The sequence below is a fragment of the Phaenicophaeus curvirostris genome, chromosome 6, assembly GCF_032191515.1.
Source record: "Phaenicophaeus curvirostris isolate KB17595 chromosome 6, BPBGC_Pcur_1.0, whole genome shotgun sequence".
In the NCBI taxonomy this organism is placed as follows: domain Eukaryota; kingdom Metazoa; phylum Chordata; class Aves; order Cuculiformes; family Cuculidae; genus Phaenicophaeus; species Phaenicophaeus curvirostris.
In genome coordinates, this window is record NC_091397.1 from 6370244 (window position 1) to 6396042 (window position 25799).

Sequence of the window (25799 nt, forward strand, 5' to 3'; positions counted from 1 at the left end):
TCTCCCTATCTAGGCTGGCAGCAACTTGTGTAAACTCCACTTCTATTGCTTTTTTAAAAAAATGGCAGAATTATATACGAATGGAAGAAGTCTGCTGCAAATGGTAACAGCTGACAGCCACTGACATGCTGAAGTACCCAAAGTACACAAGGTCAGAAGAGGTAAGAGACAATCTGGTTTGGTTAACACCACTAAGTAAAGGCTGTTACGGATTCAGATTATGTCCTACAGGTCCATAATAAATGTGTTAAATGGAATATTTCTAAATTAATATAATTTTTAAAAATCCCAGAAAGCACCACTGCTTCTACAGCATCAGACTGAAAGATATTTGCAGGCAGAATTACATTTAAGCATGTTCCAGTTATATTCCCAAGGTGTCTATAGTCTATTTTTATGATATTCCTAGAAGGGATTCCATACAAACCCCAAGCCTGACGTCTCACTTAGAAAATAGCACAAAGCCTTTTCTGGAGTCCAGTAATCTATCATACCAGAAAGGGGTCATTTTCCCACACCTAAGTATTGAAGCAACCCATGTGTTTGCATCATGTTACATGAGAATGAATGTTATTCCAAACCCATCAGCTTCCAAATGTTTCTTTATTATTCCATAATTCCAAAAAGGATAACTCATAGAGCCCTTGTCTTCATGTTTATCTTCAGATCCCTTTTCAAAGTACAAAATCCAAACATCTCCCTGAACAAGTACTCAGCCAGCTTTCCCATCTCTAGCTGCTACTTGTTTTTCCTGCAGTAGCTCTTCTTCCTTCTTCTTATGAAGCTTTAGGAGGTATTCATCAGGCTCAATCCCTGCCTCCTTTAACTCTGACATGGCTTTCTCCAACCGGTGCAATGTACGGGCACTCTGCACTTTTCGAGCTGTGATGTACAATGTAAATTCCTTGAAGCCGATCAGTTTACAGGTATCCACCTCACAGATATTTTTCACATCTTTGGTTTTGTCCACCTGGGGGAAGAAAACTAAACCTGACATTTTTTCCAGATCTTCAATATTTACTTGGAACTCAGTCAGCTGGTGACTGAAGCCTATGGGATTGTTTGGCACCACAAAAGCCCCCAGCACCAAGGGCTCTGTAGACATTCTGCTCCGTCTGGCAAGGATCACCTTGTACAGGTGGGACGGCACAGCTACATCATCCTTTCCGATGACCTGTCAAAAGGAAAGTTATGTTACAGATAGAAAATAGATACTACTAGTTCAGGGAGCAAGGAGGGGAAAGATATGAGACTAATCCTACTGCCTCTAAAAAGAAGTCACAGCACATAGGTACACAGAAAAATCCTGTGCAACGTTGCCAGACTAGAAGCTGTGGTGGAAAGCGGGAAAGCGCCTTTTCTCTGCAGCTCCTTATACAGATGGTCAGGAATGAGGTCGTTACTCAATGCCGGAATCCCTCCCCAAAATGGGAAAAGCAGGGCAAAGAACACTTCCCTGCTGGGTTATGCAGCCACTGTTGGTAGGAGACGTTCCCAGAAGGTTCTTTGCCTTCTCTGATACCACTACTGACTTCATTTTATGCCGTTAAGAAGAATTATGCAGACAGAAGTTCAAAAGATTAGTCAATATTTTCCTAAACGTTTGTAAAGACCTGCAATAAGGAGCTCTGGTAAAAGAACAAACTCAACTTAAACCTTCCAAGCAAATGCAACTTCAGTTATGGCTTAAAAGTTGAACTGGAATCAAATCTGAAAAACCTGTCTGATAGCAGGGAGCCAGCCAAGGCCTCAGCTCCCTCTTCATACTGTGAAAGCTGTTGTCAGTAACAGTGGCTCTATACTAAGTTTCTGACCTGACAGTTCCAAATCCTGTGCTTCTTAATATGCATTTCAAATCAATCCTAACTTACCTTCTGTCAGTGCTTTTTTTAATTACTCATACACAGGTTGTATTTAAAAGCTACGTTACCCAAGCAAGTAATTTTTTGAGACGACCTAGATATAAAGAAGTACATTCAATGAGTCAATACCTTGGAAGGGCAGTCTATCCAAAGCATATGCAACTATTTCTTCCATAAACTTGCTATGATTCAAATTAAGAGCTTGTACATGTTGGGTTCCCTGCAGTGTCACTCAGACCAGGATCTAAGAATTTAACTGAAGCACCAGGAAAGAAGGATTATGACTCCAAATTCCCATGAAATCTGCTAAAAGCTCACACAAGTTATGCATACAGTAGACATCCCACCCTGTGTCAGGAATAAGTCCAAGGGAATGCACCTATTGATGATAAATGCAATCTCCCCGGTATCCAAAAAGTGATGCTCATGCATTTACTGTATGAGGCTTGGTTTTTTCTTCAGTATTGCTGAACTGAATCTGCCAACAAAAGTTTAACAGGCTCACACATGGAAAATCTGAATTTTGCATAACCCTTCTGTATAACTACACTTCTAAAATTTGTACTTTTATTCTGCTGGCAACAGAAGAAAAAAATGCAGATGCATTACAAAAACTAGAAGGCATCTTGGTTCTTACATAAAATCCAACAACTTTGTACTATTTCCAGTATTTGCAATACCTGTGAAAGTAAAGGCCACTTGTTTTGGCGTTCTGACAGCTTTTTGTTAGATACAGTTAAAATACGATTTCTGAGAAAGCAGGTACTTATTTCACTACCATAACTGATCACATTAATTGAAAGTATTTTACAAACTCATCCAGTACATCACTTTAAACATGCTTTGTCCATTCATATATTCAGTATAACTCAATCACAAAAGAAGCACTTCCTGTGTGTGCTCTATTCTGCAAGTATTCAGCACTTCTGCAAAAGAAAATTGATTTTTTAAATTAAACTTTGCCTGTGGCTACTGAACCAAGGTTCCTATTCCAATAGTTACCTGACTTCAGTAATGAATTCTTTCAGTGCTTGAAGTGTGTCATCTACCTCTGTTGCCAGTTTAAGTGACCGGTCTTTAAGTTTTACCAAAACCAGAGAAAATACCTTTAGGAGAAAGAGAAACCTCTGATAAGATTTTCTCATGTTTTGTACAATAATGTAGTAGGAACATTACTACTGTCTCCAGCAAACGTGCTCTCCAAACTCTTTACGCTTTTACAGAATATTTTCCTCCTCATCCATGAACTAGGCTATTTAATGCCTTTGCCATAGTTTAAACCTTTTTAGCTGTGGGGTTTTTTTTCAGTACAGAAATTATCTTGCTTATGGCACTAACCTTCCCCTGATCAAAGCTCTGCCCAGACACGTAACAGTCACTGAAACTGGTAAGCAATAAATAAATGCCTTATGCGAAATCTTTCCCTCTCAATGACAACAGATGTCTCGATAAGGAAATTAAAGCTCCTGAGTGTCAAAGCATTTTGCATTTAGCGTGGGTGAAACGAGAGTTACAGCTCCTCAGGATCAACTGCATAAATAATTAAAACTGACTGATGCATAGGTAGTTTTAAAATATACTAAAATCTATGCATTGACACGCTGTTCTATGTGGTGGGTTAGAGCCGAATTACAAAATGAATAGTGTTGAGAGTTTAACCAAGCAGCAATAGAGAGCACTCAGGCTGGGGAGTACATGCAGTGTATTGGTGGTGAGAGGGAGGCAGCCATGAAGCATGAAAAGCGCTGAGGGTGAGAGGAGTGGGTTCATGTTTCCATATTCACCCAAGTGCACCCAATGACTGAAAATAAGGCAGAAGGCTGGGGTTCCTTTTCTCCCTGCAGAGCCTGCACTGCAATCCCACCTCTTGCATGCTCCCAGGGCAGGGCAGAAGGGAAGTAAGAGGCTGTAGCCTCCTCAGAGAAGGCAGCAGTGAGACTAAACCCTGTTCTCCAAATTCTCCTTGGGCCAACAGTCTCCTGACCTGTAGCATTCCTGTGCAGTATGGCCTGTGCTGCCTTTTCCAGGCCTCTTCACATATTTTTTTCCACTATAAATACATGTATACGTACCAGGTTCTCCTCAGCTTGGCTCCCTCCCCTTCTCAACGCTTCCCACACACATACACACACCAGCATCCTCTGTCTGCTGTATAAAAGACTAGAGGAAGAGTGAACACACAAATGGAGCTGCCACAAATATCTCCAATTAAGGGGTATATGGCATATGTAAAACAAACAGGTGAATGCATGTTGAGTGAGCTAGCAGAGGGAACAGGGGATTGAGTCTGAGGACTGAGTGGGTGGATAGAAAGGCTGGGGAATGAATAGAGCCACACACAGAATAGTTAGGTATGAAATGGAAATGCTGAAAGCCTGAAGTGGGTGTTAAGGGAAAACAGACCCTATGCTTATGTAATATTATGCAAATATATATATTCTATGCAAAATAATGCACATTTATGCATAGTATATGCCCCTATGAAGGAGGGAACGAAAGCAAGGAGTAGTTCAAAACGAAGGAAGGGTTGGCTCTCTGAGAAATATGGTTCTAAATACAACTCAACTCTATACAGGCAATAGCCATACATGTAATTTATGTATCATTTCAGGTTCATGTAAGCTCTCTTTTGAAGATTTAAATAAAATTTAAGTATTGCACGGGCTTTATACCAGTCCTCTGAATAACAGTAAATTACTCCACCGAGTTCTAATACTGTTAAAGTGATTAAACCAAACTTCAGCATGCCAAACAGCCAGAGTCAACAAGTTTCCTTTCCACATGCAGAATGGAGTGTAAAAGATCTATCCCCAGCTCATTCTCCTGAGAACATCAAAGTAGGGTGCCTTATTTCTCTGACAGAGTAAACATGCGTGGCAAAGAATATATACGTTTTTTGCCTGCAGTTTAACGCTTATGTGAGCCATGCATAGGATGCATCGCCAATAATTTATGCAGCCAGTGCAACTCAGTGACTTCATTTAAAAAGGAAATGCAGCTCTGGAGCAAACCATAATACTTACATCATTATGCTCTGTAAAATCCCACAATTCGCTTTTTTATGGGAGCAGATGCAGAAGCTACAGGTGAATGTTGCCATAGAGTTGCCACACACAAACAGCTCAAGAGCCAGGGAAAGAAGTGTGATTATGTAGAAGTAAAGCAATAGGTAGGAAAAACAAACTCAACAATTCATTTCCTATTGCCACCTAGAGAATTTTCCTACCTAACTCCAGCAGTCTGAATCACTATTCTGATCTGCACCATCCCATTTATCTCAATGCATGCCTAACAGAGGCAGATAGCATATGCTCCCATTGTAACAGAATAGAAAATGGGTTAAGATTATCCATGCACAGATGTTGACTTTGATTTGTGCTAGTCTATCCACAGGCAGCAGATGATCTTTCAGCAATCAATGCCGGAAACAGCTATCTGTCCCAGCTGGAGAAGAGCAACAGTTTTTAAATGTATCTGTGATTCAAAAAAGATCTCATGTGCTAATACAAGCAAGAAAATACAGCATTGGCCTGCTGAAAATCACTGCTGTCCCACATGCTTTCACAACACGTTGGTAACAGGCCACACAATAAATTTTTCTGTCATCCTTTGAAAATTTCCATTTTGCTATTCCTATAAAATTCTGCTTAATCTTTCAAGTTTTCATCAGCTTCATAACAGGAAAAAAAAAAACTATTCAAGCTAAAAAGCCTTCTTTTTACAGCACGACAAATATTCATTTCCCACCATAATCTGGGAAACCAATGTGAAATTTCAGATGCTATTTCTCTTTGCTGCCTGTATCAGTTCAACTTAAAAATGTTCACTGCCCTGAGTTTTTGGAGCTGCTTATTCTTTTCTCTGTTGCTTTGCCCTTGTTTTCTTTGGCGATTTGGCACTGGCTGAAGCCCTATGACTGAACCAATGTCATGTAATAATGCAAAATTATGATGTCATTTTCAACACAGTGTTTATTGGTTTTATTATTATTTGAATTGTTACTGACATTCCACAAATATGCATAGTTTTGTTGTACTCCTCCATGCCCAATCAAACGTGGCCAGCTGTCACAAGCACAGGCCATTAAAATGTGTGAGACTCCTGATATTTAGAAATGTTACGTACCACTAAAACAACAAATGCATTGGTAAGCAGTTATACAAATTTAGACAGTTTACAGGGACAGATAAATATAAGGGCAGAAGCAATACAGTTTCTTAAAACAGAGAGAACTCGGTGAGCTTTGATAAATTCAGACTTAGAGCTAAGTCACTGAATGGGAATTTGTCTTAAGCGTGGCTTTCCCTTGATTTTGGCTGAACCATGAAATTGTTCTTGGTCATAATTTTAAAAGTTGGACAAAGGTCCCAATTTCATAATATTTGTGGAGTTCACAAGTATCACAATAAATAATGAAGACGTTTGCATCTGGGATGTTTAGTCACATGGCATTAACTAATATCACCTTCGTGATGATAGTTAAAAAAAATATAAGGCAAAGACATCTAAAAATGACAGTTTGGGGTTTATGAGAAAGAAAACTCCATTCTCACATGAATAGGACAAAAGGAATATATAATGTGCAATGGCAGAACACCTGAGCGATTACAAGTGTTATCATATCTGTTATGTTATCATATTTTCATTTTATACTGGACCTGTTACAGCCTTACAGAGTGGTAAAAACTGTATCTTCTTCTGAAAAGGTAAGAATAATTTTTAAAAGAAAGCATTCACATTTAAAAGTAGTATTTTGCCACCTAGTGACTAGAAAATGAAAATCAACCACGGAGAGAATAAACAGAAGGGACAAGCCTTTCATCAGCCAGAGCCAGTTCTGGATTGGCAATTATCTAAGACTCTCTTAAAACCTGGTAAACAGAAATCACATTCAATCACGACTTTAACTGCCAACACACAATGTAGAATCCTTGCCTCAGAGGGTACCATCATCAAATACATGAAAATGATGGCTCCAGAAATTCCCTCTACGCTCCAGTAGCTGTTTCTTCCCTTTCTCTGTGTAACAACAAGAGTTTAGAACAAAGCCATACTGAAAACCAGAAATGACTGAAAACAAGCATACACACAATTCTCTACGTAACAATACTTTCATCTACGTCTGGCAATAACAAAATTAAAACTTCCGTCATGTTTCTTGATGGACAGAATTCAAGAACATCATTCCTGTCAGCCAGAATAAGACTGTCATTTTCTCTGAATAGCCATTTGTTCTGTTTTAGCTGTAACTTGAGGCATGATACTGACCAGATGCATCAGATATTTTACTGTAGATAACATCATTCCTGCTGATATGACCCCAGGTTTGGCAATCCAGAGCTTTATTATAATTTGATACTAAATTCTGCATGGGAACAGACATTCTGGCAGTATAAAAAAAATCCCTTTGCTATCAGTATAATTTTATTTACTTGATTGTTTTGACAGCATTAACTGCCTTCACTCCATTTCCTTCTGGATTTGTGTTAGGCAGCACTGATTCTGTTGGTAGTGTTTTTCCCCAGTACTTGAGAGAACTCTGTCAGATGGCATTGAGAAGAACCAAACACGTGTGGTACAAATATACATACTTGGGTGTGAAGGCAGTCCTAGCAATACAGAAAACAGAAAATGGATAAAAATCATAGTAACAATCTGTAACGACATTGCACAGCCAAAAACTCTAAAATGTAAATGTATGTACTTCAGGAAAATATAATTTGTTATGGCTGGTCTAACTACTATTGGCAAATCATTCAGCAAACCTAAAAAAAGAGAGAAAAAAAAAAGAGATGGTAAAAACCAGCTAAACCAGCTGTGCCTAAATACATAGTTATGGCATTAAAAAACAAACACTCCAACTCCCTTTTTTTTTTTTTAATAAAGAGGGTATGTACACACATTACGATACTCGGTTTACATGAAGAGAGACTTCCACAGAATCCATTAAGTTACTTAACACTGAATCCACTACAGTTTCTTTCGCTATTACTCCTATAATAAATGGACCATCAAGATGGGTACAGTGCTAAATAAAAGCAACCCCATAAATCTATCCTGCACCTTTGGTGGCTCCTCTCCTCCAATCTTAAACCCCGTCTATTATTTTCATTTGTACATCATGTCTAAATTTAAAGCTGACAGAGCCCAAGTCGTTTACACCAGCTGATCTAAGATCTAGCCCTTTAAACTTAAGTTTCACGGGACATGTACAAGGGACCCAGATACACGAGTTGCCTGTACAGCCTTGAGCTTATTTGAAGCAGCCAACAAACTGCAACAGTCCCCAGGTTTATTTCTTCCTTTAACAAAGATCCCTACCCCTGTAGTATCTTGGCTAGAAGAAAACCTCTGCTACTTCTGAAAGTTGACTGGGGAAAATCATAAAGCAGTGTGCCACATTAGAGAGGTGCAATTTATTTCCCAAGGACTTATTTGTCACAGAAACAGATGGCAAGTAAGTACATCATCTAGTACAGTGATTGTACATCTCTGGTCCAGCCTAGTAATTCCATTTTGAAAATTAAACAGCAGACACTATGCCAGCGTAAACCCAGAATATCACTAAAAAGTACAGAAAAATGTCTCTTCAAACAACAAAATGTTATCTAAACTGTAGTCTCATTCACCAGCCAAAGTCAATTCTTCTTAAATTAATATTTATTACAATGGCATTGGGAATAAGAAGGTGGAGCACTGAGCATGAAGCAGTAGAATTACTGCAACTTTTATATTTCAAACTCCAAATCTGCTGATGGAGGAAAATCAGTACAGTGACAGCCACTGGAGTACAGTAATGTATAAAACAAGACAACGTCATTTTGATTTGATCTGGGCAAAGATGAAAAACCTGCATCTGCCTCTCCAGCGAAACAGAAAAGATTTTTCCTGTTGGCAATGTATTTTACATATACACATTTTTCAGATACCAAGCACAATCATCAATCTACTCTTTGCAATAAAAGCCTCTACTGGTGACAGATGAAATGACAGAACATATCTGAGGATACAGCAAGTTCAGCCAATAGATAGAATGGTGGCATCTAAGGAGCTCAGGATCAATTCCCTTTCTGGAATTATACAGCAAATGGTACCAGTGTCCAAACAGGAACTGGGAACAATGCCATGACCAATGGTCTGTTTTTCTTCTACAGTGATCTAAATATAACCTTTTTAGATGTCAGATGAGAAAAAACACCGGTCTGTAAAGCCATGGATACATATTTCACCACTCCTTTACCCAAAACCAAGGAAACTAAGATTGAAGAGAGGATCTGAAACAAATCAACGCAGACACATTCACTGCAGTACTTCTGTAGTTTTCTTTTTCCCATACTTCTAGTCTCGGAATAGAAAAAAAAACATTTGAAGAGAGCTCTGCCTTAACAGTCACATCACCAGATTATAGGTTCTGAATTCCAGCATGACTGTGTATACTTCAGCACTTCTCCTTAAACAGCACATACAAAGCAAAAGGACACCTTCTCACATCAGCCTCGTAAGCCCAAACAATGAGGACTAAAAGCCTTTCATTTCTCAGTCACTCATTTGAACCTAGCACAGTTCACTCTGAAAGACAGGTAAGAGCTGCCAACTCTTACTGTTCCTGATTTAAGGGCAGAATTCCAGACTACCAAAATCAATGGCTATGACTGCGATAATATCCAAGGTATCGGTTTGAAAAGAACTTCTCTCCAGTGATTTAACAGCTTGTATTCCATCTTCTAAGCACAAGATGGGAAAAAAACAACACACCTCTCCACTGTGAAGTCTCTTTCTCCAAAGGACAACTTCAATGGCAAGCACAAGAACATATGCCATAAAGAGATTTCAAAATAAGAAAATAATTATCAGCCTGTATTTATTTCCACTTAGAAGCAAAGCCAAAGAGGACTCAAATCAAATGATCTAATATTTAAAACAAAACAAAAAACCAAATGAACATTTTACATTTCCCATCTGTAGACAGCACTATCTGTACTTAAATACCAATAAATTTACATAATGGATCTCACATTGGGAAGCTGAGTAAAGGATTTACGAATGTGGCCAAATGATGAAATGAAAACACAAATACCAACATTCCACTGTTTTCCATCTCACACTGAACTTCACTTCATAGCTTATATTAAGACCAAAACTGATAAAACATTTATAACAGACCATCAAACCCAAAGATAACGAAGACATCTTGGCAACAGGCAAGAACAGAATGATATGATAATCAAAGCCACGGACATTTTGTGCCACTATTATTCCATCACCATACCCTCGTATCAAGTCACTTTGAATAAAGGCAGTAAGATGCAGTGCCTGCTCTTACCTTTATCTGTGGAATACTATAATTTACATTTCAAAAATAAAATGGAGAGATACAATCATTTTTCAGAAAATGTAATCTTTCTCTTCTCTAAGTAAACACTTTCTCTAGAGAAAAACTAGAGAAAGATGACCAAGATTAAAGTGAAGTATTTGATAGATGCAGTTGATAGATGATTCAACTGCTTCCTGGAAAATCATTTGCAGTTATAAAATGTTCAAGTCAGCTCAGGATTTTTAATTCTTTGCTATGTAACATGAATATATATTTTCAGGGTTAAAAGATAAATGCAATATCCTGGCAGCTACAAGGAGGCAAATTCCAGCAAGCTATGTGCAAGCCTGGAGAACTCTTTTAGTACCATTCAGCATGACAGTAAGCCAGACACTCAGCTCAACACTGTTTAACAGGAACGCTTCTCTCATGCTCCCAGCTATGTGCTTTTGGACATACCTCATGCTGTTACCAGCGAGTGCTGGACTGCTCTATGTGCTGCTATGGCAGCAGAAAACAAGCCCAGAAAGTAAATAAAGAGTTCAGCATGGATGATTTTCTATTGCACTGGGTAATTAAGCATCTCGTGGAAGGATCTGACCATCATTAGCACTGGCATACAAGGGAAAGGACTGGAAAGTATAATGGGCAATACTGAAGTCAGCACTCTCTGTCTGGGTAGCAAGAACCATTGTCAGGCTAAAGCTGGCTTTGTTGCTAAGTTATTGGGTGGCATTGGTTATTTCCCCTAACCACGACTTATAAATCCACTTGAAAAAATGAGCATGGTTGTCACCTTCCTCACAAGCTGTGTTGAGAGCTGAAGTTTGGAACTGCCACTGAATGTGAAAAAGATACATTATTATTAATGCATTTTCACATGCATAACAGAGGACTGTCTAGAAAAAAAACCCAAAATCAAAGCTGATTTTGTCACAGTCAGGGTTACTGACGTGTCAATACACCTATATTAAAAAAATAAGGGAAATAAGGGACAGTTTTTAAAGAAGTAAAAAGGTAAAAGCAAACAGGAAAAATCACATTCTATCATGACTGAGTTCCTAGTTCAATCAAACAGAAACCAGTTGTGTATTTATAATGGAGAAATAGTGCCTAAATCTTAGCACTAAACAAGCCTGTGTCAAAAGCTGACCATGTCTACCTTTTGTGTCTTTCACATCCCTTTGAAACAGGGGCTTGTTTATAGCAAGCTTATTCATTGCTCCTCAGAGAACTAGGTGGACAGCTGAATCACAAGCTGAAGCTGCAGTTGATCCAAACAGTTATTTTCAAGGAAAAGTGTGTTTCCAAGACATAAATGTAAAACACAGCATTTATAACTTGCATTATGCCAACTTTCATCTAGCAACTGAAAACAGCAATAATATCTCATTACAGTAGGGGCAGAAGGTAATACTCCCTCCCTTTGATACCTTACCACAATCAGATCCTACAGATGTCTAAACATATGTTTACAAAGAGTAAGTCAGGATAAGCAATAATAAATTCACCTCTCAACTCGATAGACCTTCCTACCTATCACAGATGGTTTCTAGAGACTGTGCATGATCAATCCTGGATGTTCAGAGGTCACAAAAATGAGGGACCAAAAGAAGAAGGTAGAGGTGTCGATACCGTGGACCAGTGATTACACTGCATTTGCCTAAAACCTACTGAACTCAAATAAAGCCTTTCAATTGACTTTTGTAAACATAGAATCTCAGTTGCCAGGCCTCATCTAAGTGATGCACATGGGATATCAGCAAACACCTGCTACTGAAATTAATAGAGCACAGGCATTACAATGCCCTGTTCTGAGGAACTCACATTACCTTGCTATTGCACTGTTCCTGAAATATTCAACAAATGATTGTGTAGATGCATACATATGAGCAAATCCCACTAACTCTCTACTTAGATACTGTGATGTATTACAAAAGTCAGAAAACAGTTTTACTGCAGACTGTGACCACATTTTTAACAGCACTCTCTCTCTAAATGAAACAAATTATTTTAAAATTATACTTTTTGATGTGCAGGCAAGATATAACACCTCTACTGAACTTGTCCCAACTAGCATTAGGTATTTCATGCATTTTTGCTTGATCGAGACACAACATCAATTTTAAATAAATAAAAGTACTACAACTGGAATGTTAACCCAGCAACATACAATTATACACATACCTGATAAGTAACACTCTTCTTTCCATCCTCATTTGTTTGAGGCAAGGTCAGAGGTCCAGAAACTATCCAAACATCCTCAAATCTCTCTGTCAATTCCCGACAATACATTTCCATTCTGGAACACATTTGTCAGATAGGGTAAAGTCAGCTGGGAAATAACATAATAGTCTTTGAAACATACTGTGAAGAGCAAGATGAAGTACTGACAGTTCAGGAGCATTTTTCCAAGCTCCCGTGACTGACTCACAAGCCAAAGAACATAAAACGTATGCCCAAGTCATACTTCCCACTTGTCCCAGGTTCATTTCTTTACAAATAGGCATGTGTTACCATACACATTTGAAAACAGCTTCTCTAGCCTTACTGCCTGTCTACAAAATCTTAATTCTCTACTTACTCCCATATGTGATGGCAGAAAGATACTGTTGATGGTCATTTGGGATTTGTAAGATAATTATTTTAAACAGTGGTGTTCTTACTTCAAAAGTTTCTACCATGCTACTGGATTTGTATGCTCCTCCCCAAGGAATCAATGTCCTGTAACAAATACCCTTTTCTGTAGTTCAAAGTACTTGGGAAAGTTTCCCCTGCCATTCCCACTAAGTCTATTTATTGCGGGTTTTATATAAAACTGTTTAAAAGTAAAGTAGTAACTCCAGCAACCCTAAAATTATCTTTGCTTTTTAAACTGATTCAATTTACAGTATAAAATACTTCTCCAAATAAGGTGGTTTCTGCGTGATGCCTGTAGTATGTAAAACAAAAGATTACAGCCTGCCATGTGTTTGTAACACCCCAGCTGTAACAAAAATCCCATACAGTGAGCACCCATTGATCCTTTACTAAAGGAAGAGTTGCACTTCACTCAAATGGACAAACAGACCAGTATATGAGACAGATAAGCGCAGATAACCTGGCTGCCTCTGAAAGGGGGAGGTTTCATGCCCTCCTCTGTCTCATCCCTATTCCTGATACCTCTCACTTTGGCCACCATTGGCACTCTTCATCTGTCAATAACTCTGAACAAAACCAGCCCTTTTTCTCTGCTGGGTTAGTGAGTTAAATCAGCTCACATAAGTCAGAACCAGCAAGAACGAGCCCCTTCTTTTTTGGTAATAGTGTGCTGTCACGTGACAAGCCAAAGCACTGACCACAAGCCAACTTTTTTCCTGCTGTTGGCTTTGCTTCCTCAGCTCCTCAAGGTGTCTCATGGCAAGGCAATGCAAACATCACCAGGCATAAAGGAAGAATGGGAATAGATGCAGCTATGGAGGAAACTGCTTCGTGTGTCAGCAAGCACAGAGACTAGATTACAGTGAACATGAAATCACACTCAAAATAAGACAGAAAACAACAGTTAAATATCAGGGCAGAAAGAAGCAGGCATGTTGGTGCATGAAAATGAGGAATAAATACTAAGGCACAGTTAGACCACATTGTTGAACCAATCTAACAGCTTACTATCTAATAGCTTGCTGAAATATGCAGTCCTTCTCTCCCCTTTCCAATGGCTCCCTTTGTCTGCCCCAGATGAACAGTCCTATTTCATCTTCCGTGTTCACTCTGGCACACATCTCACCAGTTGATCTGACTTTCTAATTTGGCAGAAACATAACCAAGCAAAAAAAAAAATATGGATCAGTTTAACTGGGTTAGCAAATGGAATTAACTCACCGCAGTCAGGCTAGTACCAGAGCTTGAACTGGGGAAACAGAAAAAACACAGGGCTGGAGGGCAAACACTGCTTTAAAAATCAACAGATTGTTAAACTGACTAAGCTGTGTTGTCTACCTGCACCTCAGAACAAGAAGCAAGCAATTAAAAAAAAAACAGAAAGGAAAAGAGTGCTGAAGCCAAGAAGAGATAGAACACACATGAAACATGGTATCCTTAAAACTATTTATCATTAAATAAGTGACTGACAAAACAAGTGTCACAAATACCTTGTTCATGTATTTAAACTGTGGGGATAGGGAGCTGGTGTTGGGAGGAACTGGTAATAGCTGCTTAAATTGTGAGGCTGAGAGTGTCAGGGGAAATTTTCAAACACTTCCCTTGACTTCCTGATTAGGGAGAGATCCTGCTTAAGGGAAAAAAAAGAGGGCTTCCAACCTTGAATTGGTACAAATACCTAGTTTTGGTATAAGGGAATTTTATTCTCAACTACTTGAGGCACTAAAACAACACCAAAAAAATCTCTTAAAATGCTGTAGCATTTTAATGTCTATAAAGGAGTACAACCTTACTGAAAGCCTCATAAGATTTTATATGCATTCTTGTAAAACTGGAAAGCAATGTGTAACTGAGTGATGATGCATTTTTGATAGACTTTTACTACAATACTGTACATAATTCTGCTCATCTTCCCTTGAGAGAACTTTGTGAAATTCACCATTTTCCCCTCCCATTTCTGAGCCTTAACATTCTGTACGTGAAAAGAAGCACTGGATGAATGCTACTTTTATTAATGTTTTTCTCTGCTCAAAGAAGAATAAAAATCCTACAGGAAGAAAGTTTAAATTTTTCAACCACTCACTTCACCTCAAAGCCTGTTCTGCTGGCATTCACAAGTGACAGAGAACCTGCCTGACTTGGAAGCCAGCACTTGAAGAAGCACCTAAGACCTGAAGTAGTGAGCGCTCAGTGGGAAGCACTCAGTTCTCCAATTCAAAGTGAACCAATGTCGACATACAGAGATGTGAATACTCTCACACTGGAAGTGCTTTTTTGAGGAAGTGATGTTAAAGAAAGATCTAAACCCTTTCCTTGCTTCGACTGATTCTTCCTTCAGGACAAAGATGTGAAGCCTGGTACTTTTACCCACGTCAGCCAGAAGTAATATTTTTATCTATTCTAAATAAATGTCCTCCTTGGTTTGACTGAATAAAGAAATAAAGTAGTTGTTACACTGCTCTTCAACTGTGAGGAATGAACTGCATTTTATTTCAGAGAAGGTTGCTATGATCACTACAGATGGCCTATGGAGTGTTCCCAAATATTATGATGTGAAGAAGCTTTATAAATACAACATTTTCTATTTATGCCACTGCCTAATATTTTTCACTTAGTTTACTTACAAGTACACTCTCACCTGTTCCAAAATCCAGCATTATTCTCATAATTCTGAGGCACAATGTTAGACAGATAAAATGTTTCGGCCATAGCTCTCTGCATACAGAAAGAAAATGATATTATTTCACTGAAATATTTACGAGTTGAAAAAGCATTTTAGAAGTTTGTGGATCAGAGCCCATTTTTAGTTTAGTCTTAACATTATCAATATAAAAGGTCAAATAAAACCTAAATCAGAACATCAACAAAAATATTTTGGATTAAAAGGCACATAACTGAGGTACAAACCTTGCAAAATGTATCCACCTTTTTTTTTTTTGACAGAAACATAGCACAAGTATGTCCAGTTCTAGAAGCACAGGAATTACTATGTTACCCAGTGTCAGTTCTGTAATACCTTTGGAAACAAGTAGCTATTCTTCTCTTTGAATGGAAAGGATGGTTTCACCCATGCTTTTAATTTTTTTGATTGCCTTAATGGCTACCCTTTTCTTTCCCTTACATAAAAAGGTTTTATTAAAAATATTCATCAATATTTTACAAACTTATAATGTGCAGGCAATTAAACAAATTATGAGACCATAATGGTCAGATATCTATGTATCTGCTTAATTTTATCTTTAAAAAGTGTCATAAATCTCTTTGAACTAATGCCCACGTATCTCCAAATGCAAAGAACCTGGCACGAAAAACCACATACATGCAGGATTTCCAAGATCTTAACCCAGAATCTTCACAGTCCTGTACTTGTCAATATTTTTTAACATAATGCTTCTTCAAAGTGAAGGGGCTGACAGAACTCCGTGGGATAATGAGCAAACACTATCTGCACTAATTAAACTGTGAAATTAATTTTTTATAAACCTGTCTTTAAAAAATCATATCATTTCTCTGCATTTCAAGGCAGGTCAAGGATCTCTTTGCACAGGTAGCTCATCAGCAGAAACTCTCCTGGTATCACAAATAAATAACCACTAAGACACTTGCAGTAGAAATCAAACAACTGGTTCTTTCATGCACCACATGTCACTGCACTGTCACTCCACCCCACTGCATACTATTCTGCCTGGAAAAAATACAAATTCAAACTGCTTCTTAATTGACAAATTGCTGCATTAGGCACATTTCACAAGAGCATCCAATAAATCCAAGGCTGCTTTCTTAGTTAGCCAAGGCATTAGGGCGTGTTTTTCTTACAGCTCAAATTAATGTCAGGTAAAGACGTTTTATAGACTGAAAGAACTATGGCAAAAGAAGGTTCTAATTTACCTCACGCAGAAATGAGAAAGCCTTTTAAATCATCCAGACAACCACCCTTGCCAATACAGAACAGTACTCAACAGCATATATGCTTTGACCAATCTAGCCCTAAACATTTCAGGACCTGTAGGCCAGAACGAAGTCATCATTTCTCAACTCCCCTTAAGGGAGCATCAGAAGACACTTTCGAGGTCTGTTTTGTGAAGGTTATCATCCACATTTTTAAGACAGACAATGTGACATAGAAGAGGTCCAGGAGAATGCTTAACACTATACTGTACAAGATTTACTCATCACCTCTGGCAAACAAGCTAATCTAGGTGTGATTTAATGAAGACAGATATGTCACCAGGGGATGCACCTGATTTACATGCCTGAAGCACACATCCTACGGTGCTTGGTCAGGAACAGACCTTGAAACTCCAAGTCCAGGTCTGTGCATCAATAATGGAACCATGTTCCATCTCAAAATAAACTGCAAAAGGAACATGACACATTACTTCCAAGGGTCTTTAGACCCTCATATTTGATAAACATAAACTAAAGAAAAGAAGTCCTACTGTTGAAAACTTGTTATCTCCTGCTGGTGCCATGTGTCCTCGTGACCATCCACTCCCAAGGTAGTCTTCATTGACAGCACTAAACATTAGAGGGATGTTAGGATCTGGTCTGAATTTACAGTGCCTTCGGTCTGCATTGCCTGAGGAATAACATGCTAAGTTGTTAGGTTATCATTAAACCATCATAACAGCAAGACAAAAAGAACTGGCTCTGTCACATCCTTCCAAATGACCCATACTTAAGGATTCAATGCATTAATCTAAATTATTTTTCTTCTCAATCATACAAGAATTCAACCTAAATACGTGAGCTCAGGTGCTAAATTAATTCCCTCTACACATTAGAAATTCTAACACACTTACTGTCTTATAGAGAAAAAACAAAAGCAAAGTACATTAGCCTCATCATAAACTCATATTAATGTTAAAGGCAAGATTGCTAGATACACACCACTACAGATTCACTTTTTAGGACAATGAAGATATACAGATCTTCATCAGATCTGTATTTTTATGTTTGATCCACTACAAGTATTTCTTCTTTTTTCCAAGTCCAGCCAAGAAGCAGAATGGGTCTACCTTGATAAAGTTACACATGGTAAAATAATAAACCCATTCAAGAGAAGGCCATAAGTGTTTTGTTCCTCACGGGCACAGAACTAAGTGTAGAGCTTTCCTGTTCCTTCCCAAGATTCCCATTCTCTTTTTTCAGACATCTGGGAATTATGAACAAAAATGAATAGGGCTAAGTCTTTTGGAAAACAAAAGCTTCTTTGGAGAAGTTTGCTTAACTGTTGTAGAGATGGCAGCCCGCTCCAAGCTGTTTTTGCTGGGGAGACTGTGACTTCTTCCCATATTTATTGGCCATATACCTATATTTGTACCCTTGCACTGAGTAGAGTTCCAGTCAACTCCTTGGCAAAGAAGTTACTCTGAGTGGACTACAACTTTGAGACCACTTCATTCCAAACATGGACCACTTCCTTGCAAAAGTGATGGCCGGAAGAGACTTGCATGAGTTACTTTGACTCAGCTGTGTCTGTGCAATGGGTCAACAAAGCTGGAAAATAACCGGCTTAGAGCACCATCACTTTTTCCCACATTTTATTTCTCAAAAGACAGTGCAATTTGAAGTACCCACAGCATACTGAATTTTCTTTATAAAATTCAACATGCCATCTTAGGAATTATTTCACAGATGCTATACACAGAACCATTACATAGCCTCTTTTCATTAAGCACAAATCAGGGCCTGTACACAGCAGAGAGAATCATCCTTAAACCCGGCACTTTATAAAGCAATTCCTGTTGCAATATGCGAGGGGCAATTTTCAGTAGTGATCATAGAGTTGTTAGAATCGTTCTTTCTTCTCTAGCTGACTGTGCACACACACACACAAACAGCATGCACTCTGGCTTTCATGTCAATATTACCACTGAGTACACAGGCACCCTGTGCTTCCTTGTGCTCCGTACAGAGAACGAAGTGTGGTACATGCTCTCCACTTGGCAGCTCTCTGAAGACCCCATGAAAATGTAAGGACCACAAGGAAGAAGGGAAGGGACAGAAAACAAGCATGCACATGGATAAGGCATCTCCTCGAAACCAGTGCTTGTAAGCAATTTCCTCTCTGCTGACTGTCTATACATATGTCCATGCGAATGATGTCAAAACAGAGTGGTAGTCAGAGCATCTTTACACAGTGCAGGTAGAAGGAAGGAGCTTCACTTTTTTTTGGTAAACAATGTGACATAATACTTTAACACAGGACTGATGCTTAGGAAGCAACACTGACAAGTTTATCAGTGAGCAAAACAACTATTCTTGGTTTTTAAAGAAGACAAATTGTAATTTATCGATTAAACTTGAAAAATGAAAAACTATATCCTCATTTATTCTCTGTTCACTGCTTTGGTAACAATGACTAATTTCTTCTGTAACCAGTTTTGTACATCTCATTTACATTTAAAGCCAATTTCTTTCCAACATGTTTTTTAAATGCTTAAATACATTTTTTTTTTCACATCCTTTCAAAACTCTAGGAAATGGAAGGTTTCTGTGACCTTCCCCAAATAACACAGTTCCATTTCAAGTATCAATTAGAGTTGCTATCAAACATAAATCAGAGTTGAATGCCTCAAGATGTTTAATTACAACTTTCATGTTAGTTGTATCTGATCATTGGGAAAACATTTTAATAATTCGGCTGTTAAGGCCCACTTGAAAGTAAGCCTGGAATTACTGCTTTCTTCTCAGAAGGAAGAGGAATCAATGATGCTACTTAGAGGTTGGTTATAAATATTTTCAGGATCATGCTTTTAATTTTGAAAGGTAATTTGAAGACAGTGATTAAGATATATTTAGAGGACTACTGCATTCATAAAACACTTTACAATTACACAGTTACTTCCATTACTAATAATTTGCCTTATAAAAACTGAACTAATGCTATAAACTTAATTTACAATGACTGTATACCACTCATATTTCATACACACTGACAGCAAAAAATCACTGAGCCTCTGTCTTGCATAAAGAACAGAGGAGAGAGTATTAGATAATGCACATCAGAAAATACATAAGAAATGCATCAAAACAAATAATGGCTCCAGCAAATTTGCATGCCACATCTAGCTTTGAACAATTCCAACTGTTGATATCCTTTGCTCCATTTTTATATCACAGATGGACATTAATCTTTTCTTCCTATTCTGAGCAAACTTTTTAAAGTCTGTTAATGAAACAGTATGGCCACTAAAGGCACTGACTCCACAAGCATTCACACATATGGGGCAGTACCTAAACTGACATAAACTGGACTACAGAAGTAACTATACTACCTAAGAAAGCAAGAGCAATTTTATGCACCTGAGCAATAATGCTGAAAGTCACAGGTCTGAATCAGGTAAGAAAAGTTTAATTTTCAGTTCTTCATATCTTCTCCACTCGTATTTAAAAGAGGTAAGTTAAGCTTCCCTCTTGCAACATGACTTAAGAGTGTTTACACTGGCACGGATATACAGACCTGGTGCTGACAGACTCATAAATTCATAACAGAAATTTCTCATGAGAAGCAGCTCTAGTTCTTGATTCCTCCCTTTCATACTCAGCCCTTCAACCAAGTGCATCCTGCAGGCTTCAGGACTCTGTACATTCAATACCAGAGTTGTCTCAACAAGAGAAAGAATATCAGAGAGGCCTTCAACCAGCACTGTCAGGTCTCTTAGAAATCACTGGCAATATCAGCCTTAATACTGTCATGAAGCTGACATTCACCCAGAGGCCTGCTGCTTCCAGAAGGATCGTGAATGGGTGGAAAAATCCCATACCTAGAGATCACTATAGGATTTTAGTTCCTGCCTGCTCCTGGGTGCAACTTCCGTGACCTGCAAAGCACACATCAGGTACCATAAATGTAAAAAAATCAATACCTACATACCCAGTGTTTTCTGTTTTGATATATGTTCAATCACCCATCTAGGCACCCGTTTTGCCTGGTCATAAGACAGCGCATGATTTGTGTAACATCTGGTCTCTGTCCCAGCTTCAGGGAATCCATATTTTTCCAGCAGAGACTCTTCTACTGGTTCTAAGGAGAAAAATAAACAGAAGGTCATCCAGAGATAAAATGTGATCAGAAACAAAACAGTAAGAGAAGTATCTCAGTGGATGTAGACATACCTGAGGTTACTGCCACAGTTAAGGCCTGAAAAAGCACTGAGAGCTATCGAGTGAAACTACCTTCTACCAAAAAACAGATGTGCTTTTCATTATGCCCTCACATGAGGATCTCAGCTCTAGGAGTAAGTCATCCACTCTAACGCCTACAAGCATCTACCTCGCAATCTCTTTGGGATGGCTTTCAGAAGAAAAGCTATATTTAGGGACAAGTCAGGCAACAGGGAGTTACAGACACAGGGGATCAACACACACATTTTACCCGTCAGAGCTGGAAATTGCACTCCTCCACGCAGAGAGAGATGTAAGAGTACAGCAAAAGCACAAGCCCTGCCCTCACAGGGAACACTTAAACTCTGCTGAACGGATGAAAGCTTCACTTTGAGATTATTTTTTTCTTTGCAAAGAATATGCAAGGAATATTCCTCTTGTGAAGGAATATTTATAGCCATCTTACTGACTTCCTTGTCCTCCAGCCATCTGAAAGCAACTCACATATTTAGGGCTCTTCTTCCTGTGCCATCCACCACCACAATACTTACAAAGACTTCAGGCTGCAGATTAAAACCATTCACTGCCACCAGGCCCTGGTGTCCCTCAACAGCCTCCTCTCCCTGCCCTGTACCCCAGCCAGTCCTCACAGTGAGTGGCTGGGGATTCCCAAGTGAACAGCCACCCCTTGGAGCTGGCCTTGTGTCCCTGGGGAAAGCAATAGCTGAAATTTAGTTATGGCCTGCCCTGAACTGTGTTTTTAAAAGTAAACATATATATACACGATGTCTGACACAAAAAAACCAAAAGGCTAAACCTATTGCTCTACAGCTCAGGAACAAAGAGTGGGAACAGAGAGACAGACGGGGTCACAGAACATGTTCTAACCCGTCACAGTGAGACAAGACTCAGCTTTACAGCTTCACTCCGTATGAGTGAATGCATATTCAAGTATAGACATTTTCTTACTCTTGGTCAGCACCTGTCGGTGGGCAGGCGTGAAGAGCAATTGCACACCAAGACACCATGCCAGTTCACAATGCTTTGTCTGTGGAGGAATTTTTAGCTAATAACCACCTCTTCCCAAACAAAAATCAAGTCAGTGCTTAAAGGAACCCATTTTTTATTGGTAGAAAATGTGAAAGCAAAAATAATGGAGATTTTCTACAGCTTTTCAGAAAATAATGTGTGCAATTACTTTGAATGTTGGCAGCATCGTACGCAGATGTGTGTCAACTGAGAAGGGAACTATTTTGAAGGTGATTGTAGTTGACTTTCTTAATTTGTTAAATAAAAACTGTTACAGGCACATTCTCAGATTTATTTATGTAGGGTCTACAGGAAAGCTGGGGAGGGGCTCTTTATCAGGGAGTGCAGGGATAGGATGAGCGGTAACAGTTTTAAATTGCAAGAGAGGAGATATAGATAAGATATTAGTAAGAGATTTTTTTCCTGTGAGGGTGGTGATGCACTTGCAAATGTTGTCCAGAGAAGTCACTGATGCCCCATTCCTGGAGATCTTTAAGGCCAGGTTGGATGGGGCTTTGAGCAACTTGAGCCAGAGGATGTAACATGGCAAGGAGTTTGCAACTGGATGATATTTCAGGTCCTTTCCAACCCAAACCACTCTATGATTCTATGAATCTCTGTATTATATTATGTGGGTGTTATCAGGTCATGCAGGGCAACTGCTCTCTGCTCCTCACTGCCACACGGGACACTTGCAGCCACCATGGCAGCCACAGAAAAGCCCTTCCCTTGTGTGTCACCTGCATTTTGGTGTCAGCAAGGAAAGCTGCCTTTTTAACGCATCTCCAAAAAGCGTCCTCCTCTCCTCAGCCCAGGGTGACTCCCCACCCTCTCACCCCCCTTTTTTGTGCACCCCAGGATGGAGGCAGCAGGGAAGCGACTGCTCCAAAGTGAGGGAGATGGTTTAGGGGCTTGGAACGCATCGGGGCCACCGCTCCTGGCATCCCCATTGAATCATTGAACAATTTGGGTTGGAAAGGACCTTAATGATCATCTAGTTCCAACTCCCAGCCACAGGCAGGGATGCCTCCCACCAGACCAGGTTGCTCAAAGACCCATCCACCCTGGCCTTGAGCACCTCCAGGGATGGGTTGCCCAGGGAAGTTGTGGCTGCCCCACCCCTGGAGATACAATCATAGAATCACAGAATCACCAGGTTGGAAAGGACCCACTGGATCATGAGTCCAACCATTCCTATCAAACACTAAACCATGCCCCTTAGCACCTCGTCCACCTGTGCCTTAAACACCTCCAGGGAAGGTGATTCAACCACCTGCCTGGGCAGCCTTTGCCAGTGCCCAACGACCCTTTCCGTGAAGTATTTTTTCCTGATATCTAGTCTGAACCTCCACTGGCAGAGCTTGAGGCCATTCCCTCTTGTCCTGTTCCCTGTCACTTGGGAGAAGAGGCCAGCTCCCTCCTCTCTACAACCTCCTTTCAGGTAGTTGTAGAGAGCAATGAGGTCTCCCCTCAGCCTCCTCTTCTCCAGGCTAAACAACCCCAGCTCTCTCAGCCCCTCCTCGTAAAACTAGTTCTCCAGGCCCCTCACCAGCTTTGTTGCTCTTCTCTGGACATGCTGTTCAAGGCCAGGTCGAATGAGGCTTTGAGTAACTTGATTTAGAGGGAGGCGTCCCTGCCCACCGCAGGGGGGGGTTAGAATTCGATGATCTTCAAGGTCCAACCCAAATTGCTCTGGGATTCTATGGGGCATCCACGACTTCCCTGGACAACCTGTGCCAGCGCCTCACCGCCCTCAGAGAGAATTTCCTCCTAATGTCTGGTCTACATCTTCCCCTCTCCAATTTAAAGCCATTCCCCTCGTCCTATTACCACACGCCCTCCCCAGCCTCCCTGCAGTCCCCTCAGAAGCTGCTCCAAGGCCTCCCTTTCTCTGCTCCAGGCTGAACAGCCCCAGTTCTCTCAGCCTGTCCCCATAGCAGAGGTGCTGCAGCCCTCGGATCGCCAACCCGCGGCTCTTACCCTCCGCCGGGGCTCGGCCGGGGAGCGGCTCGGGCTGGCTCTGGCTGCGGAGGAGCCGCCACGCGGCCCAGCAGGAGGCGGCGGCCCCGCAAACGAAGCCCGTCCAGAAGCGGCGGTGCCGGGGCGGGACGGCGGCCATGGCGGCGGGGGCGGAGCCGCAGCCCCCGCAGCGCCCCCTGCCGGCCCGACCGCCGCGCTGCTGCCGCACTAGGTCAGGCTGCGCAAGGCCTCACCCAACCCGGCCTCCAACACAGAATCACAGAATCACAGAATAACCAGGTTGGAAGAGACCCACCGGATCACCGAGTCCAACCGTTCCTAGCAAACACTAAACCGTATCCCCCAGCACCTCGTCCACCCGTGCCTTAAACACCTCCAGGGAAGGTGACTCAACCACCTCCCTGGGCAGCCTGTTCCAGTGCCCAATGACCCTTTCTGTAAAGAATTTTTTCCTAACGTCTAGCCTAAACCTCCCCTGTCGGAGCTTGAGGCCATTCCCTCTTGTCCTGTCCCCTGTCACTTGGGAGAAGAGGCCAGCACCCTCCTCTCTACAACCTCCTTTCAGGTAGTTGTAGAGAGCAATAAGGTCACCCCTCAGCCTCCTCTTCTCCAGGCTAAACAACCCCAGCTCTCTCAGCCGCTCCTCATAAGGCCTGTTCTCCAGCCCTTTCACCAGCTTTGTTGCTCTTCTCTGGACTCTCTCCAGAGCCTCAACATCCTTCTTGTGGTGAGGGGCCCAGAACTGAACACAGGATTCGAGGAGCGGTCTCACCAGTGCCGAGTACAGAGGGATGATAACCTCCCTGGACCTGCTGGTCACGCCGTTTCTGATACAAGCCAAGATGCCATTGGCCTTCTTGGCCACCTGGGCACACTGCTGGCTCATATTCAGTCGCTGTCAACCAACACCCCCAGGTCCCTCTCCTCCAGGCAGCTTTCTAGACAGACTTCTCCCAGTCTGTAGCACTGCATAGGGTTGTTGTGCCCCAAGTGCAGGACCCGGCATTTGGCCTTGTTAAACCTCATGCCATTGGACTCTGCCCAGCGGTCCAGCCTGTTCAGATCCCTTTGCAGAGCCTCCCGACCCTCCAGCAGATCGACACTTCCACCCAGCTTAGTGTCGTCCGCAAACTTGCTAAGGGTGCACTCGATGCCCTCATCCAGATCATTGATGAAGACATTGAACAGGGCTGGACCCAGCACTGAGCCCTGGGGAACCCCACTTGTCACTGGCAAGTCACTGGCCATTCCCTCTTGTCCTGTCCCCTGTCACTTGGGAGAAGAGGCCAGCACCCTCCTCTCTACAACCTCCAACCTCCTACAACAAGGGCAGTTGTAGAGAGCAATGAGGTCTCCCCTCAGCCTCCTCTTCTCCAGGCTAAACACCCCCAGCTCTCTCAGCCGTTCCTCATAAGGCCTGTTCTCCAGCCCCCTCACCAGCTTTGTTGCTCTTCTCTGGACTCGTTCCAGAGCCTCAACATCCTTCTTGTGGTGAGGGGCCCAGAACTGAGCACAGGATTCGAGGAGCGGTCTCAGCAGTGCCGAGTACAGAGGGAGAATAACCTCCCTGGACCTGCTGGTCATGCCGTTTCTGATACAAGCCAAGATGCCATTGGCCTTCTTGGCCACCTGGGCCACTGCTGGCTCTTGTTCAGTCGCTGTCAACCAACACCCCCAGGTCCCTCTCCTCCAGGCAGCTTTCTAGACAGACTTACAGACTTCTCCTAGTCTGTAGCTGCACAGGGTTGTTGTGCCCCAAGTGCAGGACCCGGCATTTGGCCTTGTTAAACCTGATGCCATTGGATGCAGCCCAGCGGTCCAGCCTGTTCAGATCCCTTTGCAGAGCCTCCCTACCCTCCAGGAGA

At 41.1% G+C, this 25799-nt stretch overlaps 1 protein-coding gene across 1 annotated transcript; it reads right to left on the reverse strand.

Annotated features, from left to right (window-relative positions):
- Window positions 1-206: 206 nt before the first annotated feature.
- Window positions 207-24091, reverse strand: EXOG (exo/endonuclease G). The gene is made up of 6 exons (XM_069859258.1): window positions 23935-24091; window positions 20696-20845; window positions 17256-17395; window positions 15455-15531; window positions 12364-12478; window positions 207-1174 (listed from the first exon to the last, which is right to left on the reverse strand). Exons 1-6 carry the CDS (start codon window positions 24071-24073, stop codon window positions 713-715), a joined length of 1083 nt encoding a protein of 360 aa, XP_069715359.1. The 5' UTR covers window positions 24074-24091; the 3' UTR covers window positions 207-712.
- Window positions 24092-25799: the final 1708 nt, after the last annotated feature.